Raw genomic sequence first — 18,865 nt, forward strand, 5'->3', positions numbered from 1 at the left:
CTGGAATATTTCGGACCGGTACACAATAGTGGACCTACCTAATAAGCACATTACTGTTAAAGAAGGAGCCGATGTTATCATAGGTACCCAGAGGTAGGTTTAAACTTCAAGTCGTACACACTAGGCAGTTGTAGTTTCTTTACGTATCTAAGATAAGGTAGTTTTAGGTCTTTTTAAGTTCTATACTATTTTATTTATAAGATCAGCTTCGTCTAAAATTATCCAACGTCCCGATATTATTTTTGTATTATCATATAAAAAATAGCAATTGGTCAAGTCGCTCTCCATCATGTCCAACCCCAGACTGTATGTCTCGTTTGGGATCAGCTGCCAGACGTCATTGGACCAAACTTGATTCAATTCGAGAGATGAGCTGTGGAGAATATGACTAGACTACAACCAGTCTAGCTATTCGTCTGATATTTGTTTGCATCCCTTCTGGCATCTGATTTCGACGATCCCCAAGCTCAACTTCGAGCGGGGTTACTATAGGATAATGATACTCCAATATGCCTGCTTGCCGCAAGAGTCGGTAGCCTCTCACAACGACGAGGCCAGCCTCCATACTGTTACGATATTTTATAACAACAGTAAGAATTCGTGAGGCTCGTTAATACAATATGCCTCCAGAATCCCGAGATAACAGGGGCTCCGGCCTGGCGCCGTCCAACAAGAAGGTTAAGCTTGGAGTCGTTGCTGGAGTCTTTATCCCCGTGGTTCTAAATATCATCAGTATTTTAATGTTCCTTCGTTTCGGTTCCATCATGGGTCGGATTGGACTGGTTGGGATGCTAGGTAGGTCTTACTAGTACCTACGTGACGGTTCGGCACCTTACATACGAACGTTTACGCAGGTTTACTTGTTATAGCATATATTGTCGATTTCATTACTACGCTCTCCCTATCTGCTATAGCGTCTAACGGGGAGGTCAAAGGAGGTGGTGCCTACTACTTAATTTCAAGGTCCCTTGGTCCTGAGTTCGGCGGCTCGATTGGTATCTTGTTCTATCTCGCCCAAGTCGTAAACACCTCGCTTAATATCGTTGGTCTCATAGATTGTTTAAAACTCAATCTAGGACCTTCAATACCACACAGCTACTGGGAAAGCTATGGCATGCAGACTGTTGCTCTCATTTTCTGCACGGGTCTAAGTCTTGCCGGACGTGCTCTCTTCGTCAAAGCAAGCGGTGGCCTCATCGTCATATTAACGCTAGCCATCATAAGCATCCCTATCTCGACTATCGCGAAGAGTCCATTCAAGGATGATGATATTGGAATTGAATTCACTGGGTTGAGCCTGGCTACGATGCGTTCCAATCTCTTTCCACACGCCGGTGGCCCCAAGTATCGAGGTGTTGAGACATTCAGGGAACTATTCGGCATCCTCTTCAGTGCTACATCCGGTATCTTTGCAGGGGCTTCGATGTCGGGGGATCTTCGCAGTCCAAGTAAAGCAATCCCAAGGGGAACATTATGGGCCATGGCTGCGACATTCGTCCTCTATCTCGTCGTCATTCTGTCGATAGCTTCTAGTATCACTCACCCTTCGTTTCTCCGCGATACCAATGTCATCTCCACAGTGAGTATATGGCCGCCACTTATTCTCGCCGGCGAGTGTGCGACAACCTTCTTCTCAGCTTTAATGGGAATTATCGGTGGTTCTAAACTTCTTCAGGCTCTTGGCCGAGATAAACTCCTTTCAGGGCTATCCATCTTTGGAAAGGGGAATAAGCGCGACGATCCTATACTTGCAATATTTGTCACATACATAATCGCTCAGGTTTCGCTATTCGCGGACTTGAATCAAATCGCAACTTTCATATCTATGAGCTACCAGGTAAGTTCCCCATGAGATACCAGCCTAGCCTATAGAACTAATACTCGGTATAGATGACGTTCTTCGTCATGAATCTAGCATGTTTCTTGCTAAAGATAGGATCAGCTCCCAATTTCCGTCCCGCATTTAAGTTCTTCAGCTGGCACACTGCCTTTGTAGGAAGTGTTATATCCGCCGCCTCCATGTTCTTCATAGATGAAACGTACGCTGCTGCTGCTATCTGTATTCTCATCTTCCTCTTCCTCATCATTCATTTTATGAGCCCGCCGAAACATTGGGGTGATGTATCTCAAAATTTGATCTACCATCAAGTGCGAAAGTATCTCCTACGACTCAAACCAGAACACATTAAATTTTGGAGACCTCAGATCATACTTCTAATCAATGATCCACGGCATCATACGCGGCTCATCCAATTCTGCAACTCTTTGAAGAAAGGATCCTTGTACATATTAGGACATGTTATCGTGACGGACGATTTCAATACTGGTATACACGAGGCAAAGTTGCAACAATCGGCTTGGGCTCGATACATATCGGAATTCTCAAGAATCAAGGCGTTCGTCCAGTTAACGATGTCGCCATCGATCGTATGGGGAGTGCGGAATCTAATACTCTCAGCTGGCCTAGGCGGCATGAGACCTAATATAGCCATTCTCGGTTTCTACAATATGGATGATTTACGCAAGTCCCGACCGCTTGGACGGATACCAGAAGTCCCAAGCACGCCCACCCGACCGAAATTGGAAGCAAAGGCCGATGGCAAACCTTCGAAACGCCGACGCGGTGATACATCCGCCCGTCTACTAGATGGGTTCCTCCCAACCGATGCCATGCGCACGGAGGGCATGATGTCTGCTGAAAGTTATTTAACGATTCTTGAAGATCTTGCACTCCGCCACCGTCTGAATGTTGCTATTGGCAAAGGGTTTCAAACCTTGGAAACCCCACGCCACGATGGAAATAACACTAAAAGGTATATCGACCTTTGGCCAATTCAAATGTCGGCTGAGATCACCGACGGCGACAGAAGTATTTGGACAACTAATTTCGATACATGTGTGTTCCCCTACGTACAAAAATTGAAAATTGTAGACTGACAGGTAAATACAGATACGTTGATTCTTCAACTTGGTTATATTCTACAAAGTGTTCCAGCATGGAAAAGAGCATTTCAGCTCCGAGTGTTGGTATTCGTTGAGTACGAGAGCGAAATCAAGGAAGAGCAGGCCAGATTAAAGGCGCTTTTAGAAAAGCTACGAATCGACGCTACAATCCAAGTATTTTGGCTTGCTTCGGGACAATTGGAGAGCTACGAGACTATTGTCAATGGTCGAGGAATTGGTTCCGGATATGGGCGTATTGTAAACGAGTTGCTGAAAGACGACGAATGGTGGCAAGAACTTCGGAGGTTGAGGACCGAAGCTCACGAAATGTCTCGATCTCAAGAAATCGCATCCTTAGAGCAAATGCTGAATGCTACTAGACGCAGAGGCAGTTCAGTGTCCAACTCAGATGGCTATCATAGTTTGCCCAGGGGACTTGACGTCAACGAGATACTAGAAATATCCAAGAAACCGACCGTTTCTGCCATTTCAAAATTAGGCGTCAACTTCGGTATTCATACTCACCAGCTGAGCTCTTCCGGATTTGGTGTTCGGACAGATACTAATACACCCGACTTTAGCGACGACGACGACGGTGAATCTATTGCGTCATCAGACGCCGACTTCAACGATGTTACTGGCCCGGCAAATATTGACGTTATGGAAGACTTAACTTCATCACGAAGACCTAGCTTCTCAACGTTTGCGGGACGGAGAAAAAGCCATGGAGATATTATGCAAAGGACGGCGCCACAAAGGAGTCTAGAGCAAATACAAGATCGGCATTTGGGACAGCAGACTATAGCCACCTCGTCCGGGTATGGCACGATAGCCTCTGTGGCAGAGACGGTTTCAACACCAATACTATCCAGCACTAAACGAACGCAGAACTTAGACAATCACCTCAATACTACAGCAGTACCAAGCGAAACATGCCCTATTATACCAAAAGTACCGTCTAGACCCGCTCTATCGCGTCATTCATCAGCAAGCCGGTTCACTAGTAACCCAACCCCGGAAACTACTGTCTTAGTCGACGATTCAGGACCGAGGATCACGTTCTCTGAAGGAGAGCAGCCAACATCAGCCAGATTCAGGCGTCCTATGCTATCACGAAACGTCTCGGCCGGTCCGTTTTCTAGCAGACCCGTTCCGGAGACTACGGTCGAGGCTGAAGAAGACCATGGGCCTCGGCTTACATTTGCGGAACCTGAAAATAGTGTGTCTGAGCCACTATTAAGATCTAGAAGAAACTCGGCGTCGCGAAATGGGGGACTATCATATGCGCAATTTAATATACCGGAGTTACTAGCATCTCACCGTTCGAGTGGCTTATCAGACGAGGATACTCGCTCATCCTACTCGACGCAGAGTCTACCTCTTTCATTCAACGATTTACCTAGTCGCGCTCAGCACCTAATAATTAACCAGCTAATGCGTCAGAACAGCAGCAATACGGCGGTATTGCTTACGACCCTCCCGATTCCCGAGGAAGGGACATGCAAGAGCGAAGAGGCCAGCCTGAGATACTTGACCGATATCGAGGTACTCTGCCACGAACTTCCACCTGTCCTCCTGGTTTTAAGTAATAATATGACTGTGACGGTCAGTCTATAATATAGCACCATCTAGGAGGGGGGCCGATTTAACTAGTAGGGATTGCACAACTATTGTTTTGATTTGTTTTATCACGAAAACGTTATATATAGCGAGACCTTGGTTTTAAATAAGGGACGTTTTCCGTCGTCCGTTTCCGAGTTGATTATCCCTATTTTTCTGAGACTGTTAGGGTCCTATGCATAGGAGGCCATCGTCGAACCGTATACTGCTCTCTCCACGAATCAAATGGTTAGTATGGGGACCCTTTTCAGGCAGAACAATGTCTTGTTCTTCCGACTCTTATACTTGACCTATATTAACAGCCGTGGCCTTTGTTCAAGTGACGTAGTAGTGGGCTTTCTAAAAGCAAAGCTGATAACAATACTACTATTCACTTGGATAGTTTAGGGCTGACATACATATTACGGACATATTTTGCTTTATTCAAGCTACTGGTTAATCTATCCTCCAGCTGGATCGAAGACATCTGGACGAAAAATCAGCCGTGAGATATGTTACACACTAACATAGGAGATACGAGTAACACACCAGCTGAAGGTCGGATGTTAGGTAGGCCAGCTCCACGTCAGGGTAGACTCGATTCACCTAACCCCCTGACGATATCAATGCAGTCTTTTTATTATTCAGCATCTATATAATAGACAATCATCCCTTTGGTGTAAATAACAATGCGTTGGTTAAGGAAGCATGAATGACAAAGCACAATGCTTCATTATGACACCCTTATGATTCACAATGCTAACAATCACAGTCTAGTTTGCGACGAAAGAAAGGAGTCATATATCCGACCCTACATGATCAAAGAACCGCTAATTCACTCCTCTCATCTTTCTATGTACTAAACAAAAAAACACGCCGTTGTTAATGACTTGGAGCCTATTCCTGCGGCGCGTTGCCGCTTGACTCTAAAACTTTTTTGACTTTTCACTACTTATCAATGTCACTCATTACTGACGCCATGATTTGGCATTTATGAACGCATAGCATATTCATTTCCTAACAGCATAGCGATTTTTATTATTACTATTTAATATTTAATACTTAATACTTAATATTTCTTTTTTACCTATATTATACATTAATCTCACTAACTTATATAATACGGCGGGAGATATTCCTCATCAAAAGGATCACGGAACAGGAGACAGATGGTAGACGAACGTCACCGTCACCGAAGCGCGGGGTCGCCCCGTAAAAGTAGTTTCACTGCCGGCCTAAAGCGCAATAACAGCAGCGGCAGTATATTTTCGAGGGTCCTTGGGAGTTTTCGACATAAGAATAATGGGGATAAGGGGAAGAAGACGTCGGCGCAAGATAAAGAGGAGCGGCAGGATTGGATGGCCAACTATAAAGGCACACATCACCCAGACCGGCCGCTTGTAGATAAGCGTACTCAGGAGGTGGTATCTGATGAAGAGTACGCCGCGCGGCTCGGCTGGGTACGGGAGAAGAGCCATATTCGTTACGACCTGAGCGACCCCGGCGGACCGCCGCAGGCCCCTGTGCCTAATTTTAGTTATTCGTCGATGAGCCCGAGGAGCCATAGGACGAGCTTTGTATTCCCGACGTTCACCAAGACGGGGCAACCATCTCGCGATCGGGCACCATCAAGAGAGATCTCTCCTACGAACCCGGGCGTAGCCTCTCCGATACTACCTGGCGTTGGGACGATACGAATATACAATGCGAGTGCCTTAGATAGAGGCCCTATCATCCGGTATAGCGAGGGTTCCGGGAGACTTAGATCTCCGCCGCCAAGGAAGATGTCCGACGGCAGACAACCTTCTGGGAGGCGTGGCTCACGGGCTTCGATGCTCGGAGAGAAGAGAACCATGGCTGGTATCGATATAACTGATCCGCCGAAGCGCGAGCCCAAGACGTCGGCATATAACGGCTCTTCTGCCAGCAAGCACACACCCGGCCTCATCCTAAACTCGTCGCCAACTTTACCCTCAGGACCACAAACATGTCCCTGGCGCGGCTGCCACGCCGTCCTCGGAACTGCGCAAGAGAAAAAGGATAACCTCTGCACTATATGCCACGAGGCCATATATCCCCGGGAAAGCGCATTCTTCGACCCGCCTCCGCCTCCGCGCGCCGTCCCGGATACCCATCTCGAGACGCTACATGCTCTCACCGGCTCTCCTACTACTGCTGACGCCGGGCACACCCAAGCCCGCACTATCCGCAGACGGCCTGCTGGCCTCGACAAGCGTTCTAGCGTCGAGGGTTTCAAGTTACAACCCGCGCCGCGGGGGAAGAGGCGGCATATTGCCGAAGCGCGGAGGAGTAGTGCCGGTGATGATAGTGATAGCGATAGTGACACCGGCAGCGAGAAGGAGAGCGGGAACGAAACAGGCAGGTCGGTCTGGAGTGCTTTCTCCTCCTCGGACCACGAGCAACAGACTAGCCCCGGGACCCAAGACGCCGATTCGTTCTCTCCACTGCACGAGGGGATTTTCGGAAGCAGCCCTAGAATTAGATCTTGGGGTATCAGGTTCTCCGAAGGAGTTAAGAACGATGGAAGTGATCACATGGACGAGAACGGTAACAAAGGGGAAGAAGGAGAAGAAGAAGAAGATGAAGAACTCATTTCTCCACATACCAAAGCACCCAGCGATAAATCCTGGACAACAGACGATTACTCCACCTCCAGCAGCAGCAACAACAATAGCAACGAGGACCTAATGTTCCCATTCTCCGACCCCGACATGGAAACAACGCGAGAGCTCTACCCGCCTCCGCTACTCCAAAACGGCGAGCGAGCAGCAGCCCACCAGCCGCGGCGGCCGAGCCAGCTCTACCACCGCCCCAGGGACACGCTGCTGTATAGGGACATCGAGGATATAATCGACTGCTACGCGGACCCCGAGGAGACTACGACGGGGACGGCGGAGCACAGGCACGAGAGCCGCAAGGCCGATGCCGTCGGGTCGTACTTTGTCGCAGGCGGATCGGAGGCGGAGGAGATGAGGAGGAGGGGGTTTATCTAGGTAGGAACATGCGATCCGGGTAGGTCAAGTCAGGTACCTAGGCAGGCATATTATCATGCATAGAGAAAATAGCGTATGAATTAACGAGAGGCTCTCTATATATCTATATAATATAAAGAGGCATTACTTGTGAAGTTACCTAGCCTAATAGCAGCGAGCAAGACATGAAAAAAACACGGCGCACTAAAAACAAACACAGGACAACGCGATGTAATGTAATGTAATGCAATGTTAATTAAAACTCCGATGGCGATGGCCAAGTGACCGAGACAAGTCATCATAGGGATGTGTCCTATGGAGTAAACGTAGGTCGATAGGTAGACCCTGTACAAAAAACCAGATGCAATCCCATATCAACAATCATGGTGGTTGTCCACGTCCACCTTTTCCTTTTCCTAATGCAAAGCCTGGGAGAATTAACTCAACCTATTCGGGAGTATAAAACATCTGGTATCTAGAACAACCCCTGTAACCATGTCGCGCATTAAGAAATGTTAATCACCGCCTCCCTCTCCAGCTCGTTGCACCTGCTGGCCCTGCTTCTGGTGGCCTTTGTGCTGCTGCTGCTGCTGCTGGTTACGGCGATCCTCCTTCTGACGGCCCTGCTGTCCCGTCTCCTGGGCATTCTTCTTGCCCTTGCTCTGAACAGGCTGGCTCTCTGCCTGTTGTCTTGCGGGCTTGGCAGCAGGCTTGCCCGACTTTGAAAGGCCCTCGGCCGCCGTCTAATCGATCTCGAGGGCGCTTCCGTCACGGCTACGCGAAGGAGAGAAAGTATGTTAGCGCCTATGCTTACCACTGTCAACTGAAGCAAGGAAATAAATTACTTACGGGATGTGGGTGTGGCCCTGGTCTTCCATTGCCTGTTTAATGTCCTCCGGAAGAGAACCATTCACCTTAATGGCATAGGTACCGGGGACGAAGGTGTCAACGCGCTGCCAGCGCGCAACCCAGGAACGACGAGGTTGGAAGTAGGCGGCAGTGCCCTCGAACTGGCTTGAGGTACAAGCTTCAATAGCTTCGGGCGATCCCTTCAAGTCAAGGAAAGGGCAGTTAGGGCAACCTTCCGCGCGGAAGTGCTGTCGGGTTTATCCAGGTTAGCATTGCTTCGAATTTGATTTGGATACATATTTATTAAGATAGCTGGAATTGGCAGGAAGGGGAATTCGACATGAAGAATACGTACTGATTGGGTCATAATGATAGAGCACACCATGCACGCGCGGGCATATCGCCACTGGTTAGGCGCGATGACCATGCCGAGCAAGTTCTGGGAAGCCATCTCGGAAGCTGTGTCAGGGGTTGTATTGGAAGATAGGTGGTGGTTGGCAGCTTTAGAGCTGGAGGCTTTTTTTGCCACGACTTTGATTGCCAGAAGCCTGGTGGTCAGAGTCTTTGTGGTCAGAGCCTTTTGGGTCAGAACCTTTGCAGTCAGAACTCTGGTGGCCCGAGCCCTCTTTGTTGGAACCTTGATTGGAGCCTCCTTGGTCGGGATCTTCAGGATCGTCGCCGCCCTGATCTTTATATTTGTCCTGATCGCAACCCTTGCCAGAGTTGTCTTCTTCTTCGCTATCGGAAGCCTCTTCGTTAGAGTCTTTACCGGAATCGTGGCCGGCGCCTTGAGCCTGGTTATCGGAACGGTCGTCCGAAGGATGATCAGCGTGTTCAACCTCTACTTCGTCGTTAGGCCCGTGCTCTCCAAAATAATAGCTTAGATCGAACTCTTGATCTCCGCCTTGCTCTTCCTCTTCCTCTTGCTCTTGCGCTACGTCTTCGTTCTCCTCGCTCACCGCTTCCTCCTCGAACAAACCCTCGCTGTACGAATTTTCGTCGGCGGGATCGTTGCCGTCGGGAAAGAGTTGGAAGTCAGGGACCTGATCGGGTGCTAAGGCAAGGAGGTACAGAGGGACGACTCCTTCAAGGATAATATCGTTGATGAACTGAGGGATATCTTCAAGGTCAAGACGAATAGTGTGAGGGGAGTACTCAGAAGGGTCGTAGGCGAAGTCCTCAAAGATCTGATTGTGGAAATAGGCGTTCGAAACTTGAGAAGAAACGTAGCCAGGGGGGAGTGGGCCACCTTGATTGGGGACTTGGTTGGGAATGGGAATGTACTGGCCGGGAGAACTACCTTGATTGACAAAGTCTTGATAGATGGGGTCGTGATTGGAAGGCTCTGGAGTGGGAACAGCTTGTTCGGGAACGTTTTCGTTAGCAACACTGTCTGGAGTGTTGAATGGGACGTAGTTTGGAATTGGACTATTATTATTATTGGTGGAAATCAGGTGGCTAGAAGAGGCCTCGTCACTAGGAGCTTCGTTACCAGGAGCCTCGTTATAAGTTGTAGAGGTAGAGGCTGCAGGTGTTGCAGGTGTTGCAGGGACTGCACGGGCTGCAGGCGGGTTAGCTCTTTGTCGGGATAGCCGAGCTCGAGCCCCTTTGTTCTTAGCCTGCTGCACTCGGTTCATTATGGCGGTTATATGAATTCCGGTTTGATGCAACTCGCTTAACAACTCTGGTGATGTGGGTGATGTGGAGGGGTAAGTTCGGATAAAATAATAAATCATGCAACTATCCGAATTATTTGTGTATGTTTATATATTTGTCTGAGGGGCAGGTGATCTTGGCACCTGCCCTTGTTCCTGTGGTGGGGCGGCCTGTGCACCATTAGGCGATTGCAATTCACTGCCAAACTAAGTGGACCATGCATCAAGTGCATATAGGTACTACTACACCTAATTTACTATGTAAAGGTACAGTTAGTCTACCTTTTTTCCAAAAAATCAAAAGCAATCAAATCAAAAGCAATCAAAGTTACAATTTGGAAAGTGCATTCAATTAACCGAGTGTACTTAGATACATACCTAGGTAGGTATCTATCAAAGATGTATGCCCGATGGCTGATCTCAAATTCTTAAAATGGAAGAATTCTTTGAGAAGGAAGTTCGTCCATGCGCGGCCTTTAAGCGTTTTTATTGGGTCCATTTTTTAAGAATAACGGGTTTTACCAGATTCCCCACTTTTGTAAAAAAAGGTCGAAATACGTACTGTTTTGAGCCTTTTTCCAGGATGTTAAAGGTGCTAAGGGGTGCTAAAGGGGTGCTGAGGGTGCCGAGCCGTGGGTAAGGGTTGCTGAGGGTATTGAGGGTATTAAGGGTGCCATTTTCGAGGGTATCGAGTTTGTTGCCGTTGCTGGCGTGCGGGCGGGCGGCACGTGATTGATTTTCAGTTAACTACGTCCTTTGTAAACTCGGGTTATTGTGGTGCCCCACAGGGGTGCCCTCTTGTTTTTCTACTTTACAATTCTACACGAACAGATGGAAATGCATCCTTCAAAAGCCACCCTAACTAGGACTAGCCATCAATAATATTACTTCAGAGACAAGAGCATTATATCCCAATAATAATAATAGAGGCCATAATGACTGAACAAGCTGATACATCAATGACCGATGCATCAATGGCCGGCACGCAGAGTGCAACCAGGGTCAAAAAGTCACACGAGCTGGTTACAGTTACTATCAAGGCACCACGGTATTCCTACGCACACCTCGAGCTTTTCAGTGCCTCGGCCGACCCAGGTGTATTAGATGCTCTCCAAGTGCGGTCAAAATGTACAGCTGCCTTGAAGCAATTCCTAGGCACTACAGGTCTTGGAATGCCTCTAGATATTCTTAAGGTAGAGGGAAAGGACTGTTGGTTAAGAGTTCCCCGAGATGACTTATCAGCCTTCTCCGCAGCCATTACGGCTTGGCAAGGCTCTTATCAAGACGGTGTTCACTCATCACTTCGAATACGAGGGTGCTCTGACTGGCTTGGTGCTTTGGTGGGAAGAGATGGGGAGGATGAGCTGTGGACTGGCTGAAACTTGACCGACGAAACCACCTTGTCAATCATTACCAACACGCCGAGAAGCAAAATAATCTCAAACCACATTTTGTATTGCTACCGCCCTAATGGTATATCCTGTTTCCTCTCCTTGTCCCCGCAACGCCATTGCTTCCCTGACGATCAAGTGCCATATATGCAAAGATGCCACGTTAAGCCACCGTCCAATGCAAGATCACCGTTTGGAAACATCAAAACTAAAATGCCTCTTACATCATCGACATAAGGGAGTTATTCGCATACGCCTAAAAAGGGTTAGCTTGGCGTATTCGCCTTGTAGCTAAGATAGGGACTTACCATCGGTCGGATCGGAGGATGGGGAACAGCATCAAATTGGTTGAAGTTTAACTTATAGTCGGGACCAATGTTGATGTACGCGCCCCTGTTCTCTGTCTGGTCACAATATTTCGGTGCCGAGAAGACTTGGAACTAGTTAGCATATAGGAATTGACCCAACTCAGGGGACAACTTACCGGTAATGCACTTTCCATCGTGCTCCTCTTCGTAACCATCCATACGGACTTCGTGGCTTCGAATGATAGCATCCAGGCCGTTCTTCTCGCAGAACCTCTTTGTCACGTCCGGTCCGAATTGCATACCCACTCCTCGTTTGCTGGGACCTCGTCCAGGGGCTGTTTGAGGATCCGTCCAGAGCATTTCCATCATCAGGCCGGCTTGACCTGGTTGCCTTTGAGCATGCCTATTGACCTTTCGGATATCATCAAGAGTGACGTTATCATCTGAAAATAGGCCACCATGCAAGACGAGATACTTGGAACCGATGAGTGTTGCCAATGGTAGTGCGGAAAAGCTTTCGGAGAACAGCTTGAATACCCTAGAGCCTGATTAGAATATGCGAATGGCTTTAAACAAAACAGTTGCTGACATACCTTTCATTGTACTTTGCTTTGCACTCTCCCTCGAATCCGTAAACCTTATTCATGTCGTCGGTTTCGTGATTGCCTCTGTTTAGGAACATGCCGCTGGGGCGTAGCCACTTATAGGCATATAATAATAGGGCGATTTCTGTTGACCAAGAACCTCGATCTACGAAATCTCCGTTGAACAAGTACCAATGCTTTTCAGACGGACGACCATTCAGTCTGAAGAGCTCCATCAGATCGTAGTATTGTCCTATAGCAAAATTAGTTCTGATTCGTCACACCTTATACTCTTTAACTCACCATGTGTATCACCACAGACAGTAAGCTTCACATCGTCCGGAATCTTCATTTCTACCATAGTAGGTTCGTTGTATACGATATTCTTTACCGCAATTATGATTTGGTAGACATATTTCTTGTGTATCTTCTTTCCATTCTTGAACCTCTCGATCATGTCGTCAATGAACTCCTGGGTCATCTCGTCCTTGAGCTCTACACCGTCGTAGTCTGATTCGACGGCCATGGATGCGATATCGAGACCCTCCGCCGCAGAGGGCTCTTCTCCTACGTCGATAGCGGCATAGAAGTTTAGCTGCCGTACGATCTTTTGGCACTCGGCAAGCTTCAGCTTGGCATCCTTGTTCGCCGGGTCGAGCTCGACGCATTTCTTGAAATCTCGCACGGCATCCTTAGGTTTTAGGATAGCAGCAGAGGCTACGGCGCGGCGGAAATAAGCCTATTTTAAGCCAGGTTAGTACTTAACGAGAAGTGACCAACTAAACTAGAATTCGGATAGTAGTGACTATACTTTTACGAATTTGGGGTTAATCTCGATCGCTTTGGTAGCATCAGCTATAGCATAACCATAAGATTCTGACTTGATATGCGCCTAGGATCGGGAGTAAGGTTAGTCACGCGAGCGTTTAAGGCTTGAATAGGGTACTACAAACTTGAGCCCTATTCGTGAAATATGTCGGCTCTTTATCGTTCAACTCGATAGCCTTGGTGTAGAGGTCGATTGCTTTAGGCCAATCGTGAGCCGCAAAAGCTTTGTTGCCCTCATTCTTGTAGGCCGTTGCCTGGTCTACTGCAGAGGCCATCCTTCACGACTTATTGGGGCGGCGGAAGAAGGCTGCAAACGGAAAGCCGAATAAGATGGATGGTTTTACGGGTCAGGGTAGGAAAATAGAGAGAATAGGATAAGCAATAATATCCGAACGTCTAAATTCGACGGTATTAACAATAACTAAATTTAATAGTGCTGACACCTAAAAAATTATGTTGTATGTGTGGTTGAGGCAGCTTCGAGTTCGGCGCTTCTGGAGAAAAGACGTTGATCGGAACTCGGAGCTTACGATATGGAAATTTGGAGGGGCGAAACGGCGTGGGGTTGGGTTCTGGATTCTCGATTCCTCTACGGACCTCGAGAATTATACACTAGGTGGATACCTACCCAGGTACCTAAGGTACCTAAGGATAGGCGATAACCTAGTCGAAGCTTCTTTGTTACCTAAGATACTCCGTTCCTTGCATAGGTACCTTCAATGAAGATAAGGAGGTACTATACAGACACCTCCTTCACGGCAGGGTGTATTTCTATGTAAAGGCATCTGCACTTAAAAGATGAGTAATGCTTATTATCCTAATTGTATTTCTTAGTTACATAATATTGCCTTAATTCATTGGCACACATTCTTCCTAAAAAGTAATCCTTCAAAGTCCTTTCGAGTCCCATTCATACAACCTTCATACATTCATACTAAGCTCTAGTGAAGCACAGCACCCTGATACTTTCACAGCCTCATAATAGTCTACCATCTTAGGTATTTACTATTGCGCGTAAAGCCCTTGAAAGTCTACAGTGCGAGGCTTCAGTGTTTGCTCATAGTTAGACAATCAGCTCTTTATCCTTGTATTTCTTCTTCTATGAATTTCTCATGAGCCTGCAGGCGAAAAAGGCCGCACCATGTCTGAAGAGCTTCAGGATGAGCTTGAGGCCATCAATTCGATATATGGCGAAGGTTGCTTGGCACCGTCGAGCGAAGCCAATGTGTATGTTTTATCACCACCCGGAGAATCATCCTCCCTTCGTATCGAATTTCCCCCTACCTATCCCGCAGTACCTCCAATTGTTCTAGGTACTAATAGTACTGGCGAGCACGGAAAGCGTGGCGATGCAGCCCGGGAATTATCTCTGTTCTGCCAGGCAGTGAGCACGGTTTACCAACCAGGGACTGTCTGCCTCTTCGATGCAATCGAGGAATTAACTCGGCTTCTAGAGTCCGAGATTCCAGAGGAACCCCAACACGAGGATACTTCCAATGAAGATGACGCAGATCCTCAACTCCCCGCTAAATCCGCAACAGATTCCAAGCAGATCAGCGTGCGAGAACCTCCCTGGATTATGTCAGATGTATTTGTTGAGTTGAAGTCGACTTTTGTAGCTCGATGCGCTCAGGTGTCATCGACTGAGGAAGCCGAGGCGTTTGTCCAGCACCTTCTCTCCACTGACAAGAAAGTCCGAAGTGCTACGCACAATATCACAGCATGGCGCATAAAGGGCCCGAATGGTACTACGTTTCAAGATTGCGATGATGACGGCGAGACTGCCGCTGGTGGCCGGGTCCTGCACCTTATGCAGTTGATGGACCTCTGGAACGTGATGGTAATTGTTACCCGATGGTACGGGGGACATAAACTTGGTCCTCGCCGGTTTGCCCTGATCAACCAAACCGCCAGAGATGCATTTGTTAAAGCTGGCCTGGTTTCTGAAAATCCTAACAAGAAGAAAGGACCGGGAAAGAGTTAAGAGTTAAAGACACACGTGACGGTGCCAAGTAAACGCCTTGTCACACTGTGATTTGCACAGATGCCTCGGTTCTCCGCGCATTTTTATATGCTTGATCTCTTCCGTCCATCAACGGGTTTCTTCTCGCCCAACGTCTCGCGGTTTAATGCCCACTATCATTCTCTAAGAATGTAAAAGCTTCTCAATTCTACAAGGATTAAAGACTCATCTAGTAGATGCTGCCACGGCTCAACGTTCTCATCCAATACCAAACTTAGCACTCGAAAGAATGGTTAGTCCACCACCACTTCAGGGGCTTAAAGTCCTTGAATTTGCTGGTTTAGCGCCTGGTAGGTCATACTCTTACAATCCATCAAACATCCGTGGGATTAATATGCAATTAGGACCTTTCGCTGGTTTACTTCTAGCAGATGCTGGCGCCAAGGTCCTTCGGATCGATCGTCACACGACTGGTATTCAAGTGGTGCCGACACCCGATATGCTTACAAGACATAAATCTTCCGTAGCTGTCGATCTGAAGTCGCCAGATGGTGTTGGCTTTGTTAAAAAATTAGCTAAGACGGCTGATGTAATAATCGATCCGTTCCGCCCAGGCGTGTTGGAAAAGCTCGGCCTTGGCCCGCAGGTTTTGTGTGCCACGAATCCTCGTCTTATTTACGCCCGTCTGACAGGATTCCGTCGTGACGGCAAGTATGCCCAGATGGCTGGCCACGATATCAACTACCTCGCTGTAGCTGGAGTGCTTTCCCTGCTGGGCCGAAGAGGGGAGAAACCGCACCCACCCCAAAACATCCTAGCAGACTTCGCTGGCGGAGGGGCCACATTGTTTCAAGGTATTTTACTCGCTATTATAGCCAGGGAGAAAACGGGAATGGGACAAGTCGTTGAGGTAAACATGGTAGACGGTACTAGCTATCTGACGACTTTTACTCGACAATTATTGAAGTTACCATTGGGCAATCTTCCGCGCGGCGAGAACGTGCTAGATGGAGGATGCCCATATTATGATACGTACGAAACGAAGGATGGGAAATACATGGCAGTAGGAGCTTTAGAGCCGCATTTCTATGCCGCTTTCATCAAAGGTCTAGGCTTAAGCAACCAAACTTGGGAGAAGCGGCATTCCGATCGACAGTCCTGGCCGGAAATGAAACGGCAGTTTGAAACAATATTCAAGTCAAAAACGCGCTCAGAATGGGAGACGATCTTCGATGGCACTGATGCTTGCTGTACTCCCGTACTAGACTATTCTGAACTAGAAACGGACATTAATCGCGAGGGTGACCAACGCCCAGCGGCGACGTTACGCGAAACGCCTTGCCTGGCTATTAGCGAGAAAGCTACGGATCCAAGTGTTCACGGTCAGGGTCCCGGGGTTTCCGGCGGTAGCTACATTGGCATATATCTCATTCCAGGTCAAGGGGGCGAAGAAGCCCTAACGAACTGGTTCGGATGGAAGAAAGGGGAGGACTTCGACATCAAAGATGGCAACGTCGTATTAAAACCCCAATCAAAGCTATAAAAGAGGAAATCTAAAAGAGCAGGTTTAAACCAAAAGCATGCACGCCTTTATCTACCCGGGGGGTTTTAAACGCCTATTTGCTCTTTGCCTCCCAGGATCTTTTCTATCAGAGCCACAGCCACAGCCTAAAATATGACCCGACGGTTCCACTAGCTTCCATCAGCTTCCGTAAGATCGATACCAAGGACTTTTCCCCTTTCTGTCGATATCAAGCGACGCCTTCGAACCTATTATTCAGCCTGGTTTGGACCACGAAACTAGCTTCATCACTACATAGAAGTATGAGTCGGTCTGGCCTAAAAGTGGTTCCTATGAGGGGCAAGAGTCTCACCTCCAAGATAATCTGGATACATGTCAACTATATGTCGACGTCCTGCTCGGACTTGGCGGTGGTGCCGGGGGAGGAGACGGCGGGTCGCTTCTTGACATATCTGCCATATCTGCGATATTATTCTTCTGAAGACTCGTTTAAGAGAACCGAACAGAAATGATTCTTGGCAATATCGAATTGTCTTCTTTTTGAGTCGTTTGTTAGGATAACCAGATCAGGACCACCACAACTCAAATTACCTTTGGACTAACGTGAAGATTTATATAGATATGTTCCCGACTCGCGGTGTAGGTGTCTCAGATGAGGTAGATATAAGAACAGCGCCCCCCACGGTATATACTATATACATACAGTTCCCTGCAAGCAGCCAAGCAAGGTCGATATTATTATTATTATTATTCCATGTTAGAACCAAAATACTCCTTTTCTTATCCTGTGTCACCGCCTCGATGTTATTTAGTAACAGGTACATAAGGTCGTATGTGAGTGACCAGTCATTCTGCACGTAAAATCTACTGTTTCCCGGTGCTTTTTCTACGGTTGAAGGTATGTAATAAGGAACAAAGCCGGTTCGACAGTTTTGACCGCCAACTCATTCATGCAGCGAGCTTATTTTTTTTTTTTTTTTCGTTTTTCCTTCCGTCCCGTTCTAATTCTTTAACAGGGGGCGGATTATATTACCAGGTTCTAAAGCTCGGTGTATGTGTAAGCACTGCACACCTAGGCATGCAGCAATGCAGGTTATTCCATACCCTGCCTCGACCGGCCCGCCCGTCCCTCTAATTCCCATTCCTATGTACTACGGATACATCCCATCAACCCATCGCCTCTTCTCCTTCCAATCAGAGCCGCACCCGATTGCCGGCGGATTGCGGTCTGCCATGGGGCTAGCGGTATAACCGTCGTTTCCGGGGCTAACTGCCCATGGGGGATGGTGGGTTTACCTTTATCTACCTAGGTATGTAGGTATGCAGGTATGTATGCGTAGGCAAGGTGGCGTGGCGTCATATCATGGTTAACTTTATACATATATGGCTTTACATATATACTACTACTACTACCACTACTACCTGCTGCTCCCGTAAGGCTCTCGATACCGACGTTGGCCCTGGTCTTGCCTTACCTAGGTAAAGCTCTCCGGTTGAGCTGCAGCTAGACCGAGATCCCTCCTTGGCCCCCAAAGCGTGTAACGGAATAATTTACAATTTTCTACTCACATCAAAGCCGCTGCTTAACACTTATATTATACCAGTTCTCACCGTCACCACGTGTAATTCTAGTCAGACTAAGCACTGAAACTTTACAGCCTTGCTTTAAGGCGTAGTTATGTTGAAATATACCATCTTCTGTAACCCAAACATATACCAAACAAATTTGAGATATCTAAACTGTCTCGTCTCTCACTCAATCCTCTTTCTCTCTTTATACTTATTCCCACGTATCCCACACATACCCCCAAATAAGTAAATAAAAACCCGAGAGCCCCCCAATTTCCACCCCCCCCCCCCCTCCTCTCAAAATTATTAAAAACCTGTCAGATCTCAAATATGTGATCCCTCATTTATGTACCTAACCTATATCTTATTCCCCTGCGTCCGTCCGTCGGGCCGTCGCATATGCTGCCTGCACCGTAGCATGACAGGAGCAGCCTCAGATCCCGGGCAGGGATCTTCAGCTGTTCCCCTGCATTACCTAGGTACATACATACATAGATACATATATATCCCGTATATAAATATAAATATAAATATAAATAAATATATATATATATATAAATAAATATATATATATATATATATATATATATCTGCGTGGGTAGACAGGTATATAGGCCCGAGAAACACGGGAGCAGGGGACGGGACAGGGAGCTTCCCGGGG

General features: G+C 47.5%; 8 protein-coding genes across 8 annotated transcripts; 5 read left to right on the forward strand and 3 right to left on the reverse strand.

The window, feature by feature from the left end:
• Positions 1–118: 118 nt before the first annotated feature.
• On the forward strand, positions 119–4,968 carry F5Y00DRAFT_228058 (amino acid permease-domain-containing protein). Its single transcript, XM_048006576.1, has 5 exons — positions 119–795; positions 855–1,837; positions 1,891–2,896; positions 2,951–4,791; positions 4,951–4,968. Exons 1-4 carry the CDS (start codon positions 621–623, stop codon positions 4,558–4,560), a joined length of 3,774 nt encoding a protein of 1,257 aa, XP_047868336.1. The 5' UTR covers positions 119–620; the 3' UTR covers positions 4,561–4,791; positions 4,951–4,968.
• Positions 4,969–5,331: 363 nt separating this feature from the next.
• F5Y00DRAFT_195171 (uncharacterized protein) lies at positions 5,332–7,568 on the forward strand. The gene has a single exon (XM_048005241.1). It carries the CDS (start codon positions 5,712–5,714, stop codon positions 7,554–7,556), a length of 1,845 nt encoding a protein of 614 aa, XP_047868337.1. The 5' UTR covers positions 5,332–5,711; the 3' UTR covers positions 7,557–7,568.
• A 482-nt stretch (positions 7,569–8,050) lies between these two features.
• F5Y00DRAFT_258816 (Spt4/RpoE2 zinc finger-domain-containing protein) lies at positions 8,051–8,835 on the reverse strand (the record flags this gene model as incomplete). Its single annotated transcript, XM_048010769.1, has 3 exons — positions 8,051–8,225; positions 8,385–8,632; positions 8,740–8,835. The coding sequence occupies 3 exons, from the start codon at positions 8,833–8,835 to the stop codon at positions 8,051–8,053; spliced, it is 519 nt and encodes a 172-aa protein (XP_047868338.1).
• A 52-nt stretch (positions 8,836–8,887) lies between these two features.
• Positions 8,888–10,021, reverse strand: F5Y00DRAFT_258817 (uncharacterized protein; the record flags this gene model as incomplete). Its single annotated transcript, XM_048010770.1, has 1 exon — positions 8,888–10,021. One exon carries the CDS (start codon positions 10,019–10,021, stop codon positions 8,888–8,890), a length of 1,134 nt encoding a protein of 377 aa, XP_047868339.1.
• Positions 10,022–10,833: 812 nt separating this feature from the next.
• F5Y00DRAFT_195260 (uncharacterized protein) lies at positions 10,834–11,644 on the forward strand. The gene has a single exon (XM_048005243.1). The coding sequence runs from the start codon at positions 10,975–10,977 to the stop codon at positions 11,416–11,418; it is 444 nt and encodes a 147-aa protein (XP_047868340.1). The 5' UTR covers positions 10,834–10,974; the 3' UTR covers positions 11,419–11,644.
• F5Y00DRAFT_195249 (Metallo-dependent phosphatase-like protein) lies at positions 11,535–13,514 on the reverse strand. The gene is made up of 7 exons (XM_048005242.1): positions 13,276–13,514; positions 13,134–13,214; positions 12,626–13,061; positions 12,332–12,575; positions 11,915–12,276; positions 11,739–11,863; positions 11,535–11,686 (listed from the first exon to the last, which is right to left on the reverse strand). Exons 1-7 carry the CDS (start codon positions 13,423–13,425, stop codon positions 11,651–11,653), a joined length of 1,434 nt encoding a protein of 477 aa, XP_047868341.1. The 5' UTR covers positions 13,426–13,514; the 3' UTR covers positions 11,535–11,650.
• Positions 13,515–14,193: 679 nt separating this feature from the next.
• Positions 14,194–15,276, forward strand: F5Y00DRAFT_195293 (UPF0029-domain-containing protein). The gene has a single exon (XM_048005244.1). The coding sequence runs from the start codon at positions 14,292–14,294 to the stop codon at positions 15,132–15,134; it is 843 nt and encodes a 280-aa protein (XP_047868342.1). The 5' UTR covers positions 14,194–14,291; the 3' UTR covers positions 15,135–15,276.
• A 126-nt stretch (positions 15,277–15,402) lies between these two features.
• F5Y00DRAFT_258821 (CoA-transferase family III) lies at positions 15,403–16,656 on the forward strand (the record flags this gene model as incomplete). Its single annotated transcript, XM_048010771.1, has 2 exons — positions 15,403–15,463; positions 15,518–16,656. The coding sequence occupies 2 exons, from the start codon at positions 15,403–15,405 to the stop codon at positions 16,654–16,656; spliced, it is 1,200 nt and encodes a 399-aa protein (XP_047868343.1).
• Positions 16,657–18,865: the final 2,209 nt, after the last annotated feature.

The sequence above is a fragment of the Daldinia vernicosa genome, assembly GCF_022497035.1.
Source record: "Daldinia vernicosa strain CBS 139.73 unplaced genomic scaffold F5Y00scaffold_7, whole genome shotgun sequence".
Taxonomy (NCBI): Eukaryota; Fungi; Ascomycota; class Sordariomycetes; order Xylariales; family Hypoxylaceae; genus Daldinia; species Daldinia vernicosa.